At 32.2% G+C, this 17,081-nt stretch overlaps 1 protein-coding gene across 1 annotated transcript; it reads right to left on the bottom strand.

Moving 5' to 3' along the window:
- Positions 1-4,856: 4,856 nt before the first annotated feature.
- Positions 4,857-17,080, bottom strand: LOC139499877 (p21-activated protein kinase-interacting protein 1-like). Its single transcript, XM_071288455.1, has 9 exons — positions 16,942-17,080; positions 12,956-13,121; positions 11,450-11,570; positions 9,532-9,659; positions 7,847-7,929; positions 7,136-7,198; positions 6,556-6,653; positions 5,782-5,884; positions 4,857-5,203 (listed from the first exon to the last, which is right to left on the bottom strand). Exons 1-9 carry the CDS (start codon positions 17,005-17,007, stop codon positions 4,862-4,864), a joined length of 1,170 nt encoding a protein of 389 aa, XP_071144556.1. The 5' UTR covers positions 17,008-17,080; the 3' UTR covers positions 4,857-4,861.
- Between the last annotated feature and the right edge of the window lies 1 nt (position 17,081).

Genomic DNA, 17,081 nt, shown 5'->3' with positions numbered 1-17,081 from the left:
ACCAACTTGAAAACTGAGCCAATAATAAAAAAATCTAAGTACATTTTTAGATTCAGCATATCAATTCAATTTTTGTTAAAATCAAACTAAGTTTAACTTTGGACCCTTTGGACCTTAATGTAGACCAATTTGAAAACAGGACCAACCAGATGCTCCGCAGGGCGTAGCTTTATACGACCGCAGAGGTTGAACCCTGAACGGTTAGGGCAAGTATGGACACAACATTCAAGCTGGATTCAGCTCTAAATTTGGATTGTGATTAAATAGTTGACACAGCATAGGTTTCTGACACAGAATGAATGTGTTCTAATGAACTTAAAATTTTTGTTTCTCTTAGAGCAATTCACTATGCTGTTGAATATTAATCCTCTCAAAAAAATGTTTGAAGAAATTTTCTTTTTTATTTATGAAATTTCAAATGAGAAAAATTGAACCCAATTTTTTTAATCACATCCCCCTTTCCCTTATTCCAAAACTAATCTCAATTAAAATTTCTAATGGAGTTTGCAACAATAACTACTCATTTAAATACATCATAAAATATTAAGATGTAAAAAAACTGCTTGTTATCACTGAATGGTAAAGATTATTTTAATTTATCAGTTGGTAGTAAAAAGTGAATATACATTGTATATTGTATATAACAAAGATTTAAGTTGATTCTGGACAAAGAAAGATAACTCCAATTAAAAAAAAATCTTGCTATTGCACAATATTTTGCAATTAGATATTTCTTGCTTACTATTCTGGACAAAGAAAGATAACTCTAATTAAAACAAAATTTGATATTTCACAATATTGTGCAATTAGATATTTCTTGCCATTGCGCAATACTGTGCAATTGAAAAGACTTGCTATTGCACAATACTTAATATAATAATTTTAGATCCTGATTTGGACCAACTTGAAAACTGGGCCCATAATAAAAAATCTAAGTACATTTTTGGATTCAGCATATCAAAGAACCCCAAGATTTCAATTTTTGTTAAAATCAAACTAAGTTTAATTTTGGACCCTTTGGACTTTAGTGTAGACCAATTTGAAAACAGGACCAAAAATGAAGAATCTACATACACAGTTAGATTTGGTATATCAAAGAACCCCATTTATTCAATTTTTGATGAAATCAAACAAAGTTTAATTTTGGACCCCGATTTGGACCAACTTGAAAACTGGGCCAATAATCAAGAATCTAAGTACATTTTTAGATTCAGCATATCAAAGAACCTAACTGATTCATTTTTTGTCAAAATCAAACTAAGTTTAATTTTGGACCCTTTGGACCTTAATGTAGACCAATTTGAAAACGGGACCAAAAGTTAAGAATCTACATACACAGTCATGACAGTTAGATTCAGCATATCAAAGAACCCCAATTATTCAATTTTGATGAAATCAAACAAAAGTTTAATTTTGGACCCTTTGGGCCCCTTATTATGTTGGGACCAAAACTCCCAAAATCAAACCCAACCTTTCTTTTATGGTCATAAACCTTGTGTTTAAATTTCATAGATTTCTATTTACTTATACTAACGTTATGGTGCGAAAACCAAGAAAAATGCTTATTTGGGTCCCTTTTTGGCCCCTAATTCCTAAACTGTTGGGACCTAAACTCCCAAAATCAATACCAACCTTCCTTTTGTAGTCATTAACATTGTGTTTAAATTTCATTGATTTCTATTTACTTAAACTAATGTTATTGTGCGAAAACCAAGAATAATGCTTATTTGGGCCCTTTTTTGGCCCCTAATTCCTAAACTGTTGAGACCAAAACTCCCAAAATCAATCCCAACCGTTCTTTTGTGGTCATAAACCTTGTGTCAAAATTTCATAGATTTCTATTAACTTAAACTAAAGTTATAGTGCGAAAACCAAGAAAATGCTTATTTGGGCCCTTTTTGGCCCCTAATTCCTAAAATGTTGGGACCAAAACTCCCAAAATCAATACCAACCTTCCTTTTGTGGTCATAAACCTTGTGTTTAAATTTCATAGATTTCCATTCACTTTTACTAAAGTTAGAGTGCGAAAACTAAAAGTATTAGGACGCCGGACGACGACGACGACGACGACGCCGACGCCAACGTGATAGCAATATACGACGAAAATTTTTTCAAAATTTGCGGTCGTATAAAAATTAAGAATCTACATACACAGTTAGATTCGGAATATCAAAGAACCCCAATTATTCAATTTTTTGATGAAATCAAACAAAGTTCAATTTTGGACCTTTTGGGACCCTTATTCCTAAACTGTTGGGATCAAAACTCCCAAAATCAAACCCAACCTTCCTTTTATGGCCATAAACCTTGTGTTTAAATTTCATTGATTTCCATTGACTTATACTAAAGTTATGGTGCGAAAACCAAGAATAGGGCTTATTTGGGCCCTTTTTTGGTCCCTAATTCCTAAACTGTTGGAACCAAAACTCCCAAAATCAATCCCAACCTTGTGGTCATAAACCTTGTGTCAAAATTTCAGATTTCTATTTACTTATACTAAAGTTATGGTGCGAAAACCAAGAATAATGCTTATTTGGGCCCCCAATTCCTAAACTATTGGGATCTCAACTCCCAAAATCAATCCCAACCTTTCTTTTGGGGTCATAAACCTTGTGTTTAAATTTCATTGATTTCTATTTACTTATACTAAAGTTATTGTGCGAAAACCAAGAATAATGCTTATTTGGGCCCTTTTTTGGCCCCCAATTCCTAAACTGTTGGAACCAAAACTCCCAAAATCAATCCCAACCTTCCTTTTGTGGTCATAAACCTTGTGTCAAAATTTCATAGATTTCTGTTTACTTAAAGTAAAGTTATAGTGCGAAACCAAGAAAATGCTTATTTTGGCCCTTTTTGGCCCCTAATTCCTAAAATGTTGGGACCAAAACTCCCAAAATCAAACCCAACCTTCCTTTTGTGGTCATAAACCTTGTGTTAAAATTTCATAGATTTCTATTTACTTTTACTAAAGTTAGAGTGCGAAAACTAAAAGTATTCGGACGACGCAGACAATGACGCCAACGTGGTACCAATATACGACAAAAAAAATTTCAATTTTTGCGGTCGTATAAAAAGTTCATGAGCACTCCTTCAGAATACTAGGACCTCCTTGGCTTTGCAATGAACTTTGTGACCTAAAGGTTGCTGGTTTCATTACTTTGATTCTTTGTTGAATGAAGCATAAATGACTGATGACAAGACTGCTTTCATGTGTTTCATTATTTTCATATCAGTTACCCAATTAAAATCTCACTATCTCTGATTTTCTTTCATTTGGCATTTCAATATCAAAGCTTCTTGTGTTTTACCATATAGCTTACTCAACAAGTGAAACTGTGAGCTACGGCACACTGATGATACCCTGGCCCAGTAAACAGGAAGTTGTTGAGTGATGAATCTGAAAAAGCATCACACAGTATAGCTGACTTATACCCTGAAACCAAATTTTAGAAATCCTTGTAGTGTAGTTCCTGAGAAAAATGTGACGAAAATTTTTAACTTGGATGTGATGTGTAAAATGATGTACAGTACCTTACCAATAGTATTTGTCACCTGCATTTTTTTGCTATTATTTCATATAAAAACACATTTTTTGTCAAAAAAATATTTTAAGGGCATTTATGGTTGGATTTTTATAATCAAGGCCTTAAAAGACGTAGAATTGTCCAAAGTATGATTGATTATTTGATAATAGTTTTCTGTCTTCAGGTGCTTTTGTTTTCTCTTGATTTAAACACATACAATAAATTTTCATAACCTAATTTGGTTGAATATATAGCGAATTTTTTAACAGAAAATAATATTTGTGTTTATCTTGTGAAAAAATAAAAATGATCCACAAAAAGAATATTTAAGAATTGAATGCTTCTTTTTGTAAATTTATTGGGTGGTAAAAGCGTTGACCGAAGTACATTTTGTATGAAGCGCTTCCGCGCTTCATTCTAAAAATGTACGCACGGTCAACACTTTTACAACCCTATAAAGTTTCAAAAAGAAGTATTCAATACTTATAATTACATTTTTTTAGCTAAAATCATGAAAACACGATTTTTATCCAGTTTTATTTAATTCACCTGTGCACTTTTTTGTGGGACCTCGTGTTATCATGCATGATAAATGTTATTGTCTGATGCAATTGTTTACGGAATAACATGTTAGCCAATCAGAATAACTTATTATAATGAAACTTACATCTAATGTAATTATAACCAAATAAACAAATAAATCTGTGACATTTCTGCTTCTATTGGTACCAAATAGCTTAAAATCAAACCAAAAATGACCCCAAAATATTTTTTTTGAAAAAATGTTGTTTTATATACAATATATGTCATATATAGTGAAAAAATTCATGTGACGAATACTTATGGCCACACTCTGTAAGTGTTTGATAAACAGGAAGTTGCTGAGTGATGAATCTGAAAACACATCACACTGTATAGCTGACTTATATAAAGCATGAAACAAAATTTCAAATTTTATTTTATGAAGATCCTGAGAAAATGCGACGAAAAATATTTATGGGATGAACAGACAGAGTAAAGCAGTATACTCCCACATTTTTAAAGCGGGGGTATAATAATAAAACTTATTCCTGTTGATAGAAATGGTCATTGTTTGTTGGTCCACATTATTCATCCATCTTAAAACTAGAAACTCATAAGAAGGCTTCTGTCCAAGTTATATTCCAATCAATGAGACAAATTTTAGAAAAATAATAACAATTAACTTAGTCCACTCGCTGTTTTGACTTGAAGTAAAAGTCTTAGCTTCATGAACTTTGACCATTTCTGTGGTGACAAGCATGAATGCCGATCAAATAAAAAAACTTAACAAAAAAGGAAATAACAAATAAAATGCTTCATATCTTTAATTTTTTAGTATTTTGTTTTTTCATCATCCTTTTTCTTTTCTTTGCTTTAATTTTAGCTTCTTTCGATTTATCAACAGTTACAAATTCCATTTCTGACTTTTTTTTCTGTAATTTCTTCCTTTTGTCATTTTTCTTAGTTTTTTTAGGGGTTTCTGTTTTTAATGTTTCTTGATCCGAGTTATCGTCCTTGGAATCAACATCTTCCATCACCTCCTCTGTAATTGCTTTATTGCCCGTTTTGTCTGTAGATGCTGTTGGTAAGTACACAGATATACAAGTCAATCTAAATTTAGAATCATGTTCTGTAAGAAGTGTTGTGCTAATGGAATCCTGAAAAACATTGTACAAATAAATATATAAATTGTTGTCACAGAGATATGTCTCACTTTTTTGTTATTTTGATAGTATAAAGCAAACGTTGAATTTAAAATGGTAAACTATAAAAAACATGTAAAGTCAATGAACCATGACTGATGGTACAGGGCCAATTAATCTCCATGGAAATGAAAAATGCATATGCTTATAAAACTGTATACCAATTTCCATTGACTTACAATTAACGCTTCCTTTCAAATTAATCTAATTTTTTTTATAATATTTAAGTATCCATCTTGGTTAGTGGGCATGGGTCCTACAACACAAATTTGAACCAGCTTATCTTATAATCACACTTTTTAAACTTATAACGGTTCCTAAATTACCAAACATATTGTTTAGCCTATAAATGTTATTTCTTACCATAACAATTTTGTGAACTAAGATCAACTTAGTAAGTCATAATGAACAACACTTTAACTACTCTTTATTACAAAGTAAATCAATTCGAAAATAGGTAATACAACTGTTCAATAAATTAAAAAAAAACCAAAACATACTAACTGTCAGCACTTATAATAAAGCAAACTTACTTCATTCTGTTGTACTTGATACAGTTTGAGATAACCATCACTGGATGCTGTTATTAAACACTGACATAATTCATCATCTGTAAACAACGTTATTCCTCTTATTCTGAAAACACATAAAAATAATTCACACTTACAGACAATTGCATTGAGTGTGTAGGTAAAAAAGGTATTATTCCACTAAACGGAAATATTCACATACTTATTAAATGGCAATCATACACATGTATTTGTTATAACTTTTTATTTTGTTTTGTTGTTATTGCTGAAATAAAAAGTTGCAGTTATCATTTATTGTTGTACTATTTTCATTGTTTTCATATTCCTTTTCAGGAAGATAACTTAAATGTTGATAGTGGAATAAAACATTCATTTCCCTTGACTTCAGGAAATATGAATTTTTCCCTCAATCAAGGGAAATAAATGTATAATATCTATGGTTAGCTTGCTTGCTAGCTGAACCGGGAAGTAATTATTAGGTTATGTAAACTACCCTCCTTTAAGAGAAGACTAGTCTGACAGATAACCAATCTATCTGTCTGTTGGACTATGCAACTTTGAAAGGAGGGAAGTATACATTATCTTATAATGACTTCATGGTTTAGCTAGCAAGTAAGCTAACCAAAGATATATCCTTTACCTACACACTTGATGGAATCGGTTGTAATGACATATTTTGGAATTTTAAGAGAGTATGTTTAGGCAAAAAAAGTATACTTTTGACAAAACTGAAGCTTCTAATGATGACACTAACAAAATGGATTCAGTATAGCTCACCTGTTAGTCTCTGTGTCTATTTGATGGAGTTGTTGGTTATTATTTATATCATGGAAATTAACTGTTCCACCTTCACATCCATATACCAAAATGGTGTCCTGAAAGTATATAAAATATGTATATTTTCTTCATTGGTACTAAAATATTTTTTATCCTTTAAAATATGATAAACATATATTGCTTATATATCCACATAAGACCCTTTGGTGGCCTTAGGTACTTGTTTTCTGCTCTTTTGTGGCCTTAGGTACTTGTTTTCTGCTCTTTGGTGGCCTTAGGTACTTGTTTTCTGCTCTTTGGTGGCCTTAGGTACTTGTTTTCTGCTCTTTGGTGGGGTTGTTGTCTCTTTGACATGTTCCCCATTTCCATTCTCAATTTTACTTGTTTAGGGTCTCAAGAGTGTTTGATGGAAGTTTGTCCACCTCATGCAGCCCAATCCCTTTATGATGTTTTTGTACAGGACAAAATAAAAAAGCAATTTTTCTATAGCTCTTTCTTGAAAAATGTTTTGAATCAAATGCAAACTTTTAACAACTATGAAAGGTAAGATTTTCCATCACAGTTCTTGTACTGTACTTACCGATAAGAATGCCACATCATTGGGTCTCCTTTCTGTTTTCATTGTACAATGTATCATTGCTGTCTAAATAATAAAACTGTTATAATAAAAATCTGATGTAATAATATATTTTTTTCTTAGTCTTATTTGTTTTGCCTCAATGTGATGTTAGTTTATTTAAATGATTTGCTGTTTGTAGTGAATCAAAAGAACAATAGTATAAGCATAAATTGTTTTACATTGTCATTTCTGAAATTGTTTTACATTGTCATTTCTGGGCCTTTTATAGCTGACTATGAAGTATGGGCTTTGCTCATTGTTGAAAGCTGTACATTGACCTATAGTTGTTCATTTCTGTGTTATTTTGGTCTCTTGTGGAGAGTTGTATCATTGACAATCATACCACATCTTCTTTTTTTATATATATATATATATATAACTGGGATAAAATACCAAAAAAGGTCATTTTCAAAGTCAGAAGGACACACCGGTGGCCTTATTGTAACTTTCCCATTGTGAATCCATATCATAAATTAAAGCACTGTAAATTATAATCCAGTTCTATTATCTTTCTTACATCATAGTAACCCTTTATCCATAATACTTGAAGCAACTGCGTGTGGGAGCATTAATTATTCTTGTTAGTTATCTGCTTATTGAGGGAGGTTTGTTCAGAAATCTATCAACCTAAGTATCTTATAAACAATTCTGAATCCATTTTTACATACACACCTCTACTTTATAAATATCTATCTTTGTTTGAAATACAACTGCATAATATGTTCCATCTGTAGACCACAATACCAAATCAGCAACTGTCAATAATCAAAAGTAAAAACAAGAATTTTAAAACATAACATTCAATACTATTTGAGCATGATTAACACTTTAATACAAATTCTTACATAAAATTCAGGAATATCAATCTAAATATTGTCAATTTTATTCTTTCATGTATTGACTTTAAAGATCCTACAAAAATTTATTTCTAATTTTAGTGTTCAAATAAGATCACATTCGCATATATACCAGTGATAAACATTCTGTTCAATTGGCTTCCATCTGGACATGCATCAAATATTTGTCGCTGGATGATAAGCAATCAAACAACCTTTTTAATGGGTCCTACATAACTATACAATTTAAAATATCACATGGGGCTGCCAATGTTTAACTAGTACAGTTAACTTTTGCTGACACAAAATTTCAGATGAGTTGAAAAGTTTTCTCAATGTCCCGAACTTTATTCCATATAATATATGTATTTCGACTCCTGAAGTGTCGAACTTGAATGAGTCAAAATTACTTTTGAATCAAACTAAATATGCAGTCCCAAGGTTAACAAAAGCACTTAAAATTCATTATTTATCTAGAACTAATACACCTATGTCGACACATTACAGTGATATTGTTGTCTTTTTTCAAAACTACCTGTACCGTTTTTTATTCGGAAAAATGCATATTTTTATTGAAATTGGGAAATATTATTCTAAACACATCTCCGATTTTTTGCTGACCTTTACTGTTTTTTTGCACTGTTTTTTCAAATTCATGTATATTTTGGTTGTCAGACATTTTCAACCTAGAAGGTACTTTTGGGAGAGGAGAAAGAAACAGAAGTAATGATGGTACTTACTGCATTGAAAACCACCTGTGTTACAAACACCATGATGATTCTGATCAGAAAATAATAACATGAATACGATATTTACAAACATTACTACCAATGCCATCACTGTTTGGGGAAAATGAAGACCTTTTTGGGAGGAATTTTAAGACATTTTTTTTAGCAATTGGGAATTTTCTCTAGGGGAAAAGGCCGAATTTCGGCTGTTATTTGAGGTAAACAATATCACTGCATGACCTCTTGTTTTCCAGAATATTAAATGACTTAATAACACCAAGATTGATTGGAAATTACACTCTTAGATAAAAGCTACAGGGAAAAATAGAATAAGTGAAAACAAATATTATAATAATAAAAGGACTAAAACATACAAATACATCGATCTGAGATCAGAATATAGATCCAAATTTATTTTAGCATTACCAAGCTAAGCAAGAGTTGTGTCCCTTGGACTTTCAAACTTCTGGTTTTAGTAAGAATTGAACTACAAGTATCTCGAAATTATTCTCAGGTTGGACAAACTTCGAGATAACGATAGTTGATTGTATTACGTTTATTTGTATTGTAGACTGGAAACAAATGGGGCCAGGAAAATTACTCTTTCAAAATGAGGGTTATCTATAGTAAAGTAGCTCTACTATCTGTACTGTACAATGAATACCATCTGAACATATCTAACTTGTAAATACATTTCTAAACTCTAATTTTCTGAGTATATTGGATTAAATTGGAAATAGTAACTAACCAGTGATAACACTACATGTTTTCCTTACATGTGTATATAAATTACCTGATTTGAGATTAGTTGTGTAAGCACATTTGCCAGTAATAAGGTTCCATGTCTTCAATGTCTTGTCTTTGGATACTGTTAGGGCTAATTTACCACTAGGATGTACAGATATGCTATTAACTCCTGATCTGAAATAATGGAAATTCAAAGGTTATTTAATATAAAGTATTTCAGAGTTCACTGACAAAAACAGAAAACAGTTAGCATACTTAATGAATGAACAAATAAAGAATGAATCCCAAATTCCTGAAATTTTACCGTAACTTTCAACAAGTCAGGGATCTCCATGGATGAAAATTGAACGATGGAGGAACTTTCACCATTACAAACCGTGTCTACGCTGTACAGTGTAGCGCGATCGGAAGTATTTTATCCCTCCATACAAGGAATGGTGAACATGCTAAATCATTGTTTATTTAAATTATATTTATTTGAATTTTAATTATAGAATAAGAAGTATCAATATTTTCATTTATTGCCGTTTTTAACCATTCAAATGCCAAGTCTTCATGGTCCCCCCTTAGTCGAGAATGACCAAAAGCTGTCATGAAGGTCCCCATGTAGATTTCTTGTATTTTTGGTAATTGTTATGGGGGTTAAAAATCATATGATGCGGAGCTTATTTTTCATGGACACTCTCAAATTCAGAACCCATTACCGGTATGACTGATTTGCAGCAACAACAAAACGATTCGTACGGGTTATGTAAAAGGTTAAAGAGATTTGTAAAGCAAACATTAACTAATGAAAAGGTTTTTAATGACTTTACTGAGCAACATGCATCTTTCGAGTCTGAATAGAAACCGGAAACGCGGATGTATCAATTTGATTGTAATATACGAAATGAATTCGGAATTACGATACGATATTTCTTTACAGGAAATATTTAAGTTTTTACTTTTAAACATTTAAAGTAATTCGTTTCTGCAGTACTCGAGTTATTTGCAATGAAATAATATTTACTGTTTTGCGACTTATTTTGTACTTCTTAAAAAAGGGGAATGCTGATTGCGTAAGTCAAAATAAAGCACATGTTCGACTTGTTAAACTGTTTTCTTTGTAACTGGATTATTAATTTATTTATTTAATCTAAATTATCATAATCATTTGCTGAAACTTAGTAGATTAATTCGACAAATGAATCGTCTATCCTCAGATAGTATTCTCCTGTCTGGTTTGTTAATCTACATGTACAAGCTCAGGTACAAGTGATTAGCGATCTTAATCCAGATATCCCTCAGGCGTGAGAACTGTATTGGATTATAACATAAAAAGCCTAAGGGTTATGCAATTACATGCATTTGATTATAATTGATAATAAAAAATGGCGTCGGGCTGCAAAAAACAATGCAGTTTTGAACGATGGAGGAAGACAATTTAACGATGGCGCAAGATAATTTAACGATGGCGCAAGTCATTTGACGATGGCGCAAGACATTTGAACGATGGCGGGGCGCCATCGTTAAACAGGCCATGGAGATCCCTGCAAGTGTTAAATTTAATGAAGCTATAGGAAAATTCTCCCATTTGTGCGACAGTAAAATACTGTACTAGTAGATGAAAACATTACACCAACTTTAATGCTGGCAATACTTCATTTGACAAGACTATTATGTATACACACCTGTAATCAAAATCATAGATGCCCTCAGCAAGCATAAGATCCATTAGAAATGGGACTATGTCTATAAATTTTGTTAATGGTTTACAGCTTACCTACATGAAACTGTGTACCAAATATGATGAACCAGTGATTTTTGTTTGTGAAGAATTGTGACCGATCACCTTTGAACTTGAAAACTGCTTTCTGTAAAATATCCATGTGAGACATGATAGGTTGGAGTCTTTTTTCAACCTTTAACCTTATCTTATTTTTCTGTGCCTTTTGTTTTTGTTTTTTGAGAAATTCTGGACTTACTTGTGTCCTCGGAGTGTTTTGAGACATTCCCAGGTATAATGTTTCCAGATTGCCACAGAACCATCTTCACTTACAGTAAACATATGGTTACCTTTATAGAATTCTACTCCAAGAACTGATCCTAGAATGAGATAGCAGTACATAAATTAATACCAGATGTTAAGTTATTTCACATATATGAGGAAGTCATTTCCACGTTCAATATTGTAAAATACAAGTAGACAAAACCGAACATTTTTTTGCAATTTCCCAAAACCTTACACTCTATGACAACTCACAAAAAAAATCTGTAAAAAATTGTTTTTTTTTTTTTAATTTCAAGTAAGACTTTAAATCTGAGACCTTTATTTTGTCCTGTAATAAAACTTTATGACCATGAACTTGAGAAATCAACTTAAAAAAAAAAAAATGACAAAGAAACTTAAAAATTAAATTTGAATTAAATGCAAACTATGGTTTGTTAAAAATAGTGTTAGTGTTTCTTTTTTTGTATACAAGTATCTCATATGATAGTTGTAAATACATTTAATAAACATTTCAATTCTGTGTTTGATGCCATTTTGTGGGTTGCAACATTTTGCTGAATTGAAGAGCACAAAAAGTGTCCTTTTCTACATCAGATGCACTATTCTGATGTTCACATTGTTAAAGCACCATAGTTGGAATAAGATATTCATAACTTTTTATTGGATACATTGATACTTGTAAAAATTTGATTCACATATCTAAGAAATAATTGATACAAGCTAAACTTTATTGTAGTTTTAACATGGTTAGGCATTATATTCGTGATTATTTTTGCCCCAGCGATAGTGAGGGCTAAAATAACACAAATATAATGCCTACCCATGTTAAAACTACAATAAACTATAGCTTGCATCAATTATTTTGATTCTGAATAGGACAATAAAGTTAATTTCTATGTCTGATAAGTACAAGTGTAAAAGCGTTTGTGTAGGCTCTTCCATGAACCTCCCTTTTTTGTTTGTAAAGAAGCAAACGACTGGCACTGTGATTTTTAGAGGGAGGAGTTTGAACAGCCAGCATGAACAATTGTCGTATCTAGGTCAAATATGTCAATTTCGGAATGCAACACATTACAGTCATGATAAATGAATTAGTAACATCATGTGCACCATTTAAGAGTTTGAAAGTGTTTTAAAGTTAAGGAAATATATTAAGTGCATGATAATTTGATCAAATTCACTATTCTGAAGCAGTCAATATACACATACATGTGCAAACAAATTTAATTGGATTTAGAGCATGGGTTTGTTCACAAAGCGAAAGAAGCACATCATATTAGAATTTTCTATTCATACTTTTGACTTGTTGAAGATGGGATTGTGTTTATACTGAAGCTGAATGGAATGAGAAATATGGCAGCTGTCTTTGATGCAGGATATTATTAAGAGAGACTTATTTAATTAAATTTGTGTCTGTTTCAAAAATAACAATAACTAATTAAATATAAAAACCAGGAGAGGAAATTGAAACCATACATACCTGAATGATGAACAAGAGAACCCAAATCTGATCTTTTCTTTAAGTTAAATAACTTGATGTTCTCATCTGTGCCTCCTGATGCCAGAATACCTTTGGTTGATACAGCAATAGTTTTTATACATCCTGTATGGGAATTATCAGTAAAACTTAATTCAAACTGCCATTTCTGAAAATTAAAATAATTCTGTAAAAATATTTTAAAGTTGTACACTATAAAAGAAAACTGAGCTGTCAAAAAAATCACATATTTGACTTTTATTCTCATATTGGATAATCAGGACTTGTTTTCTACACATAGCACAAGATCTAGTTCCCCTATAATATATATCTTAATATACATAGTCAAAGACTCATTGTATAGCTATAGGGATAGTATGGTAGATCATGGAAGTATTAAATTGACAGGAACGCCAATCAAAAATGTGCAGATTTCAGGGGCTGTTCTAGAGCCAAAAAAAATAGCCAGCTCCTATATTTTGTCACCAGTTTTGAAACCTTGGAATAAACTTTAGTACCAGCTAGAGTCTTTACTTCTTCTACAAAAACTATGTTCAATTTTAATTTCTTATGCAAACAGTCTGCACTGTACATCGTTTAACACTAATACTAAGTAAGTTATTGGGTTTATATACATACAACTAAACAATGATGTGTACTTTATTTTCTTTTTCATTATTTCATATGTAGAAGAAAATAATTTAGCTTACACATGTATGTCTGTTCATGTATGAGCTACAGAATAAAGAAAATGTCTTTAAATTAAAATAAAAAATAGAAAAAAATGGGTTATTGAATGAAGAAAATAAAATAAAAGGGGTTTAAATTTATAGAATAGTGAAAATTTGTATTAAAAATAGAGAATACAGAAAAAGATGACAAAAGGCATCCTACATCAGTGTTCCAGCTAGGTTTTCAAAAGGGCAGGGTGCCAATCCTGAAAAAGGGCATTTAACGTGCGATATGATAATATGAAAAGGGCATATTTTAATAAAAGATGTTAATCAAACATTTGTGTTTATTCGTTGAATCACAGGTTATACAAGAACAACATCTTTAGCCCATATAGAACTCTATCTTTCTACTTTTAAGGCTGAAAAACTTGTCAAGCAGCTTGTCACACAAGTTTTTTTATCATTGCTTGGCACAGTTGAACTTTATATGCAGTATGTTTTGAAAGGAGATCTGTTTCATACTGTTTCTATGGTCTACCACATTTTACCAGTTTCACCTTTCTACCCCTGCTGTGCTTGATGGCAATACAGCACAAAACAGCTGTGCTCAGTAAATTCACAATTTTAGGATATAAAGCAACAGTGAAAAATAGTATCAAAAATAAAGAATACAGAAAAAGATGACCAAGGCACCCTACCAACACTGCTACTAAGACTCTCTTTAACTTTTCCCATAACTCAAAATAAATACCTAAACATATATATTCTTATGCAAGAAGTATGGAGACACATTTTAGAATATGTAAATGGGTTACTCAATGCTAGGAAAAAAATCAGATTGAGTTATCTTTCTTTATTCGGGTGTGCTCCTTCTTTGGAGGATTATAAACAGTACGTAAATATGATGTAAATATGATCACAATATGGCCGCCGATTTTGTTATTTTCGTATCAAAAATTAAGGCAGTCAATTACAAATACGTCTGAATTTTCTGTTTATTTTACAGAAAACAAATAAAACAATGTCTTCAACTAGTTTATAACGGTTTTCCAACTTTCTGTCATTACGTTTCTTCCATGAAACTACGGTAAACATCGCAAATTGTGCCTAAGTTGTTGTATGCACATTTCTTCAAAGATAATTGCCGACTGACCGATTCTATTTGAACGAATTAATGTTGATGATCATTAATGACCCATCCGATAAACGGATTACCTATAACAACAGATTATGACACCAGTTGTAACCATTGATTAGCTTGGGATGGTAAACAAAGTCATAATCTTTTCCCCAGGTAAAATTTAGTAATTCGCGTATCATATCAATACGCAAATTAATATGTAATCGATCTTCAAAAAAGGCAGGGCGCCCTGGAAACTGTAAAAAGGGCACAGGGCGCCACTCGGAAAAGGGCGGGCGCCGCGCCCTCTGAAAACGGCCTAGCTGGAACATTGTACATTGTACCCATACTGCTACTAAGACCCTCTTTAAATCTTTTCATAACTCATAAGACATTAACATTTAAATTCTAAAGCCAGAATTATGTAGACATGTCTAAAGTAGGTATCTCAATGAAATGAAAAAGTAAAATTGAGTTATCTTTCTTTTTTCGGGAGTGCTCATCCTTTGGAGAATTATACACAGTACGTAGAAGAAGTAAGTGCTCACCAAAATGGAGGCCAGTTTTGTTATTTTCGTATCCTAACTGAGGGCAGTCAAAGACAAATTTCGTCTGAATTTGCTATTTTTTTACGGAAAACAAGACAGTGACGTTTTTTAACAAGTTAATTATGGTTTTCGACTTCCTGTCTTAGTTTAAACATATTTATTTATAGTGGATTGGGAAACAAGTTCTGTAACTTATATTTATCCCTTTCCACTTTGCGGGTGCGAGTGCTGCCTTATAGCGGCATTAGCCTACTCTTTTTTGAAATCTACAAGGGTGTCTTTAACGTGTAAGAGATATGGCTCTCTCTTAACACGGGTCAGTGATTTATTGTCCCCTTTCGACAGACTATCATCCTTTCCTTAAGACCATACTAGCAAATGGTGTAAAGGGAGAGCCGATAATTCAGTCCCTGAAATTTTCATCACGGAACGGGAATCGAACCAGGAACCTTTGTTCTTGCAACTTCCTGTCAGTTACGCTTTCTTCGTACAACAACGGTAAACATTACAAATTTTGTTGTCGTATGAACATTTCTTCAAATGAAATAGACAAGATGCCGACTGACCAATTCTATTTGAATAAATTAATGTTGATGATCATTAATGACCCATCCAATAAATGGATTACCTGTAACAACAGATTATGACACCTGTTGTAACTGTTGATTAGCTTGGGGTCGTAAACAAAGTCATAAACTAGTTGCCAGGTAAAAATTTGTACAATTTATTTAATTAACTTTTACCAATTAAAATAAAGATCGATATTGTGAAGAAATGAAAAATTTCACATAGGAACATGTTGGTGCCAGAAATATCGCCAGCAGCCGTATTTTGTCGCCAGAAATTAAAAAAAAAACACAAATTGCGACATTGGGGATGCACAGCACGGTCCCTGATATATGTATCCCACTGATTTCTTTTGGAAAATATAAGGTTCCTACTCAGTTTGTCAAGTACATGATAACTCCTTTGTGATGTATCTGCGATGCCACCTTCCCCTGTTCTGTTAACTGAAGCTGGTCTTTTCACATGATTTGATATCGAGGGTCTTATCTACCATGTACCTACCAATTTAAATAAACACAGAAACTCCCGTGGTAATTAGTGAATAGCCACATGAATGTTTCCGTTCAATAATTGAAGCCAAAAGCTGAAAAGATGTTAAAAATCAGATAGGCAATAAGATATACATATTGAAGGGGGTAGGAGGGGTCCAGATCCTGAAATCCCGTGCTTTAAAACACGAAAATCCTGAGGTCCTGAATTTAATTAAATTTAAATCCCGACATCCCAAAATTCGAAAAAAGAATTCCCAGATGTCAAAAGGGTCAATTCCGAAATCCTGAGCTTAAAAACACCAAATCCCAGAGTCCTGATAAAGGTTCTATCCCCCTCCTTATTGATGACTGTTTTGAAGTGTGTCATTTCTAAAAAAAAATATGAGATGGGCTATTTGTGTTGATTAAAGATATTTAAATAGTAAAAATGTCTATGTCTGTAGCAGTGGACTGAAAGTGAGTAGGGGGTAGCCTGTACATATTTTTTTTATAAGTTATTGTTTTCTGTAACAAGTGCTTGTGGTTAATCGAGAGGGTTGTAGGTCTTGATTTCATTTAAAAAGGGTTATATAATCTCAAAAATGTGTACCTCTCCTAATTTGACAAGTCTATAACCAAGCAAAACTTCTTCGTACGTTCCAACAACAACTTCCATTTCAAAACACGTGTGGTCCTTGTTGAAAACGTCACTAGTTTTTGGTTAAATTATTTTTATCCGCATTTGATTTT

Source organism: Mytilus edulis, chromosome 1, assembly GCF_963676685.1.
Source record: "Mytilus edulis chromosome 1, xbMytEdul2.2, whole genome shotgun sequence".
NCBI lineage: Eukaryota > Metazoa > Mollusca > Bivalvia > Mytilida > Mytilidae > Mytilus > Mytilus edulis.
Note: the sequence above shows the minus strand (reverse complement) of the source record. Positions and strands in the feature narration are given on the sequence as shown.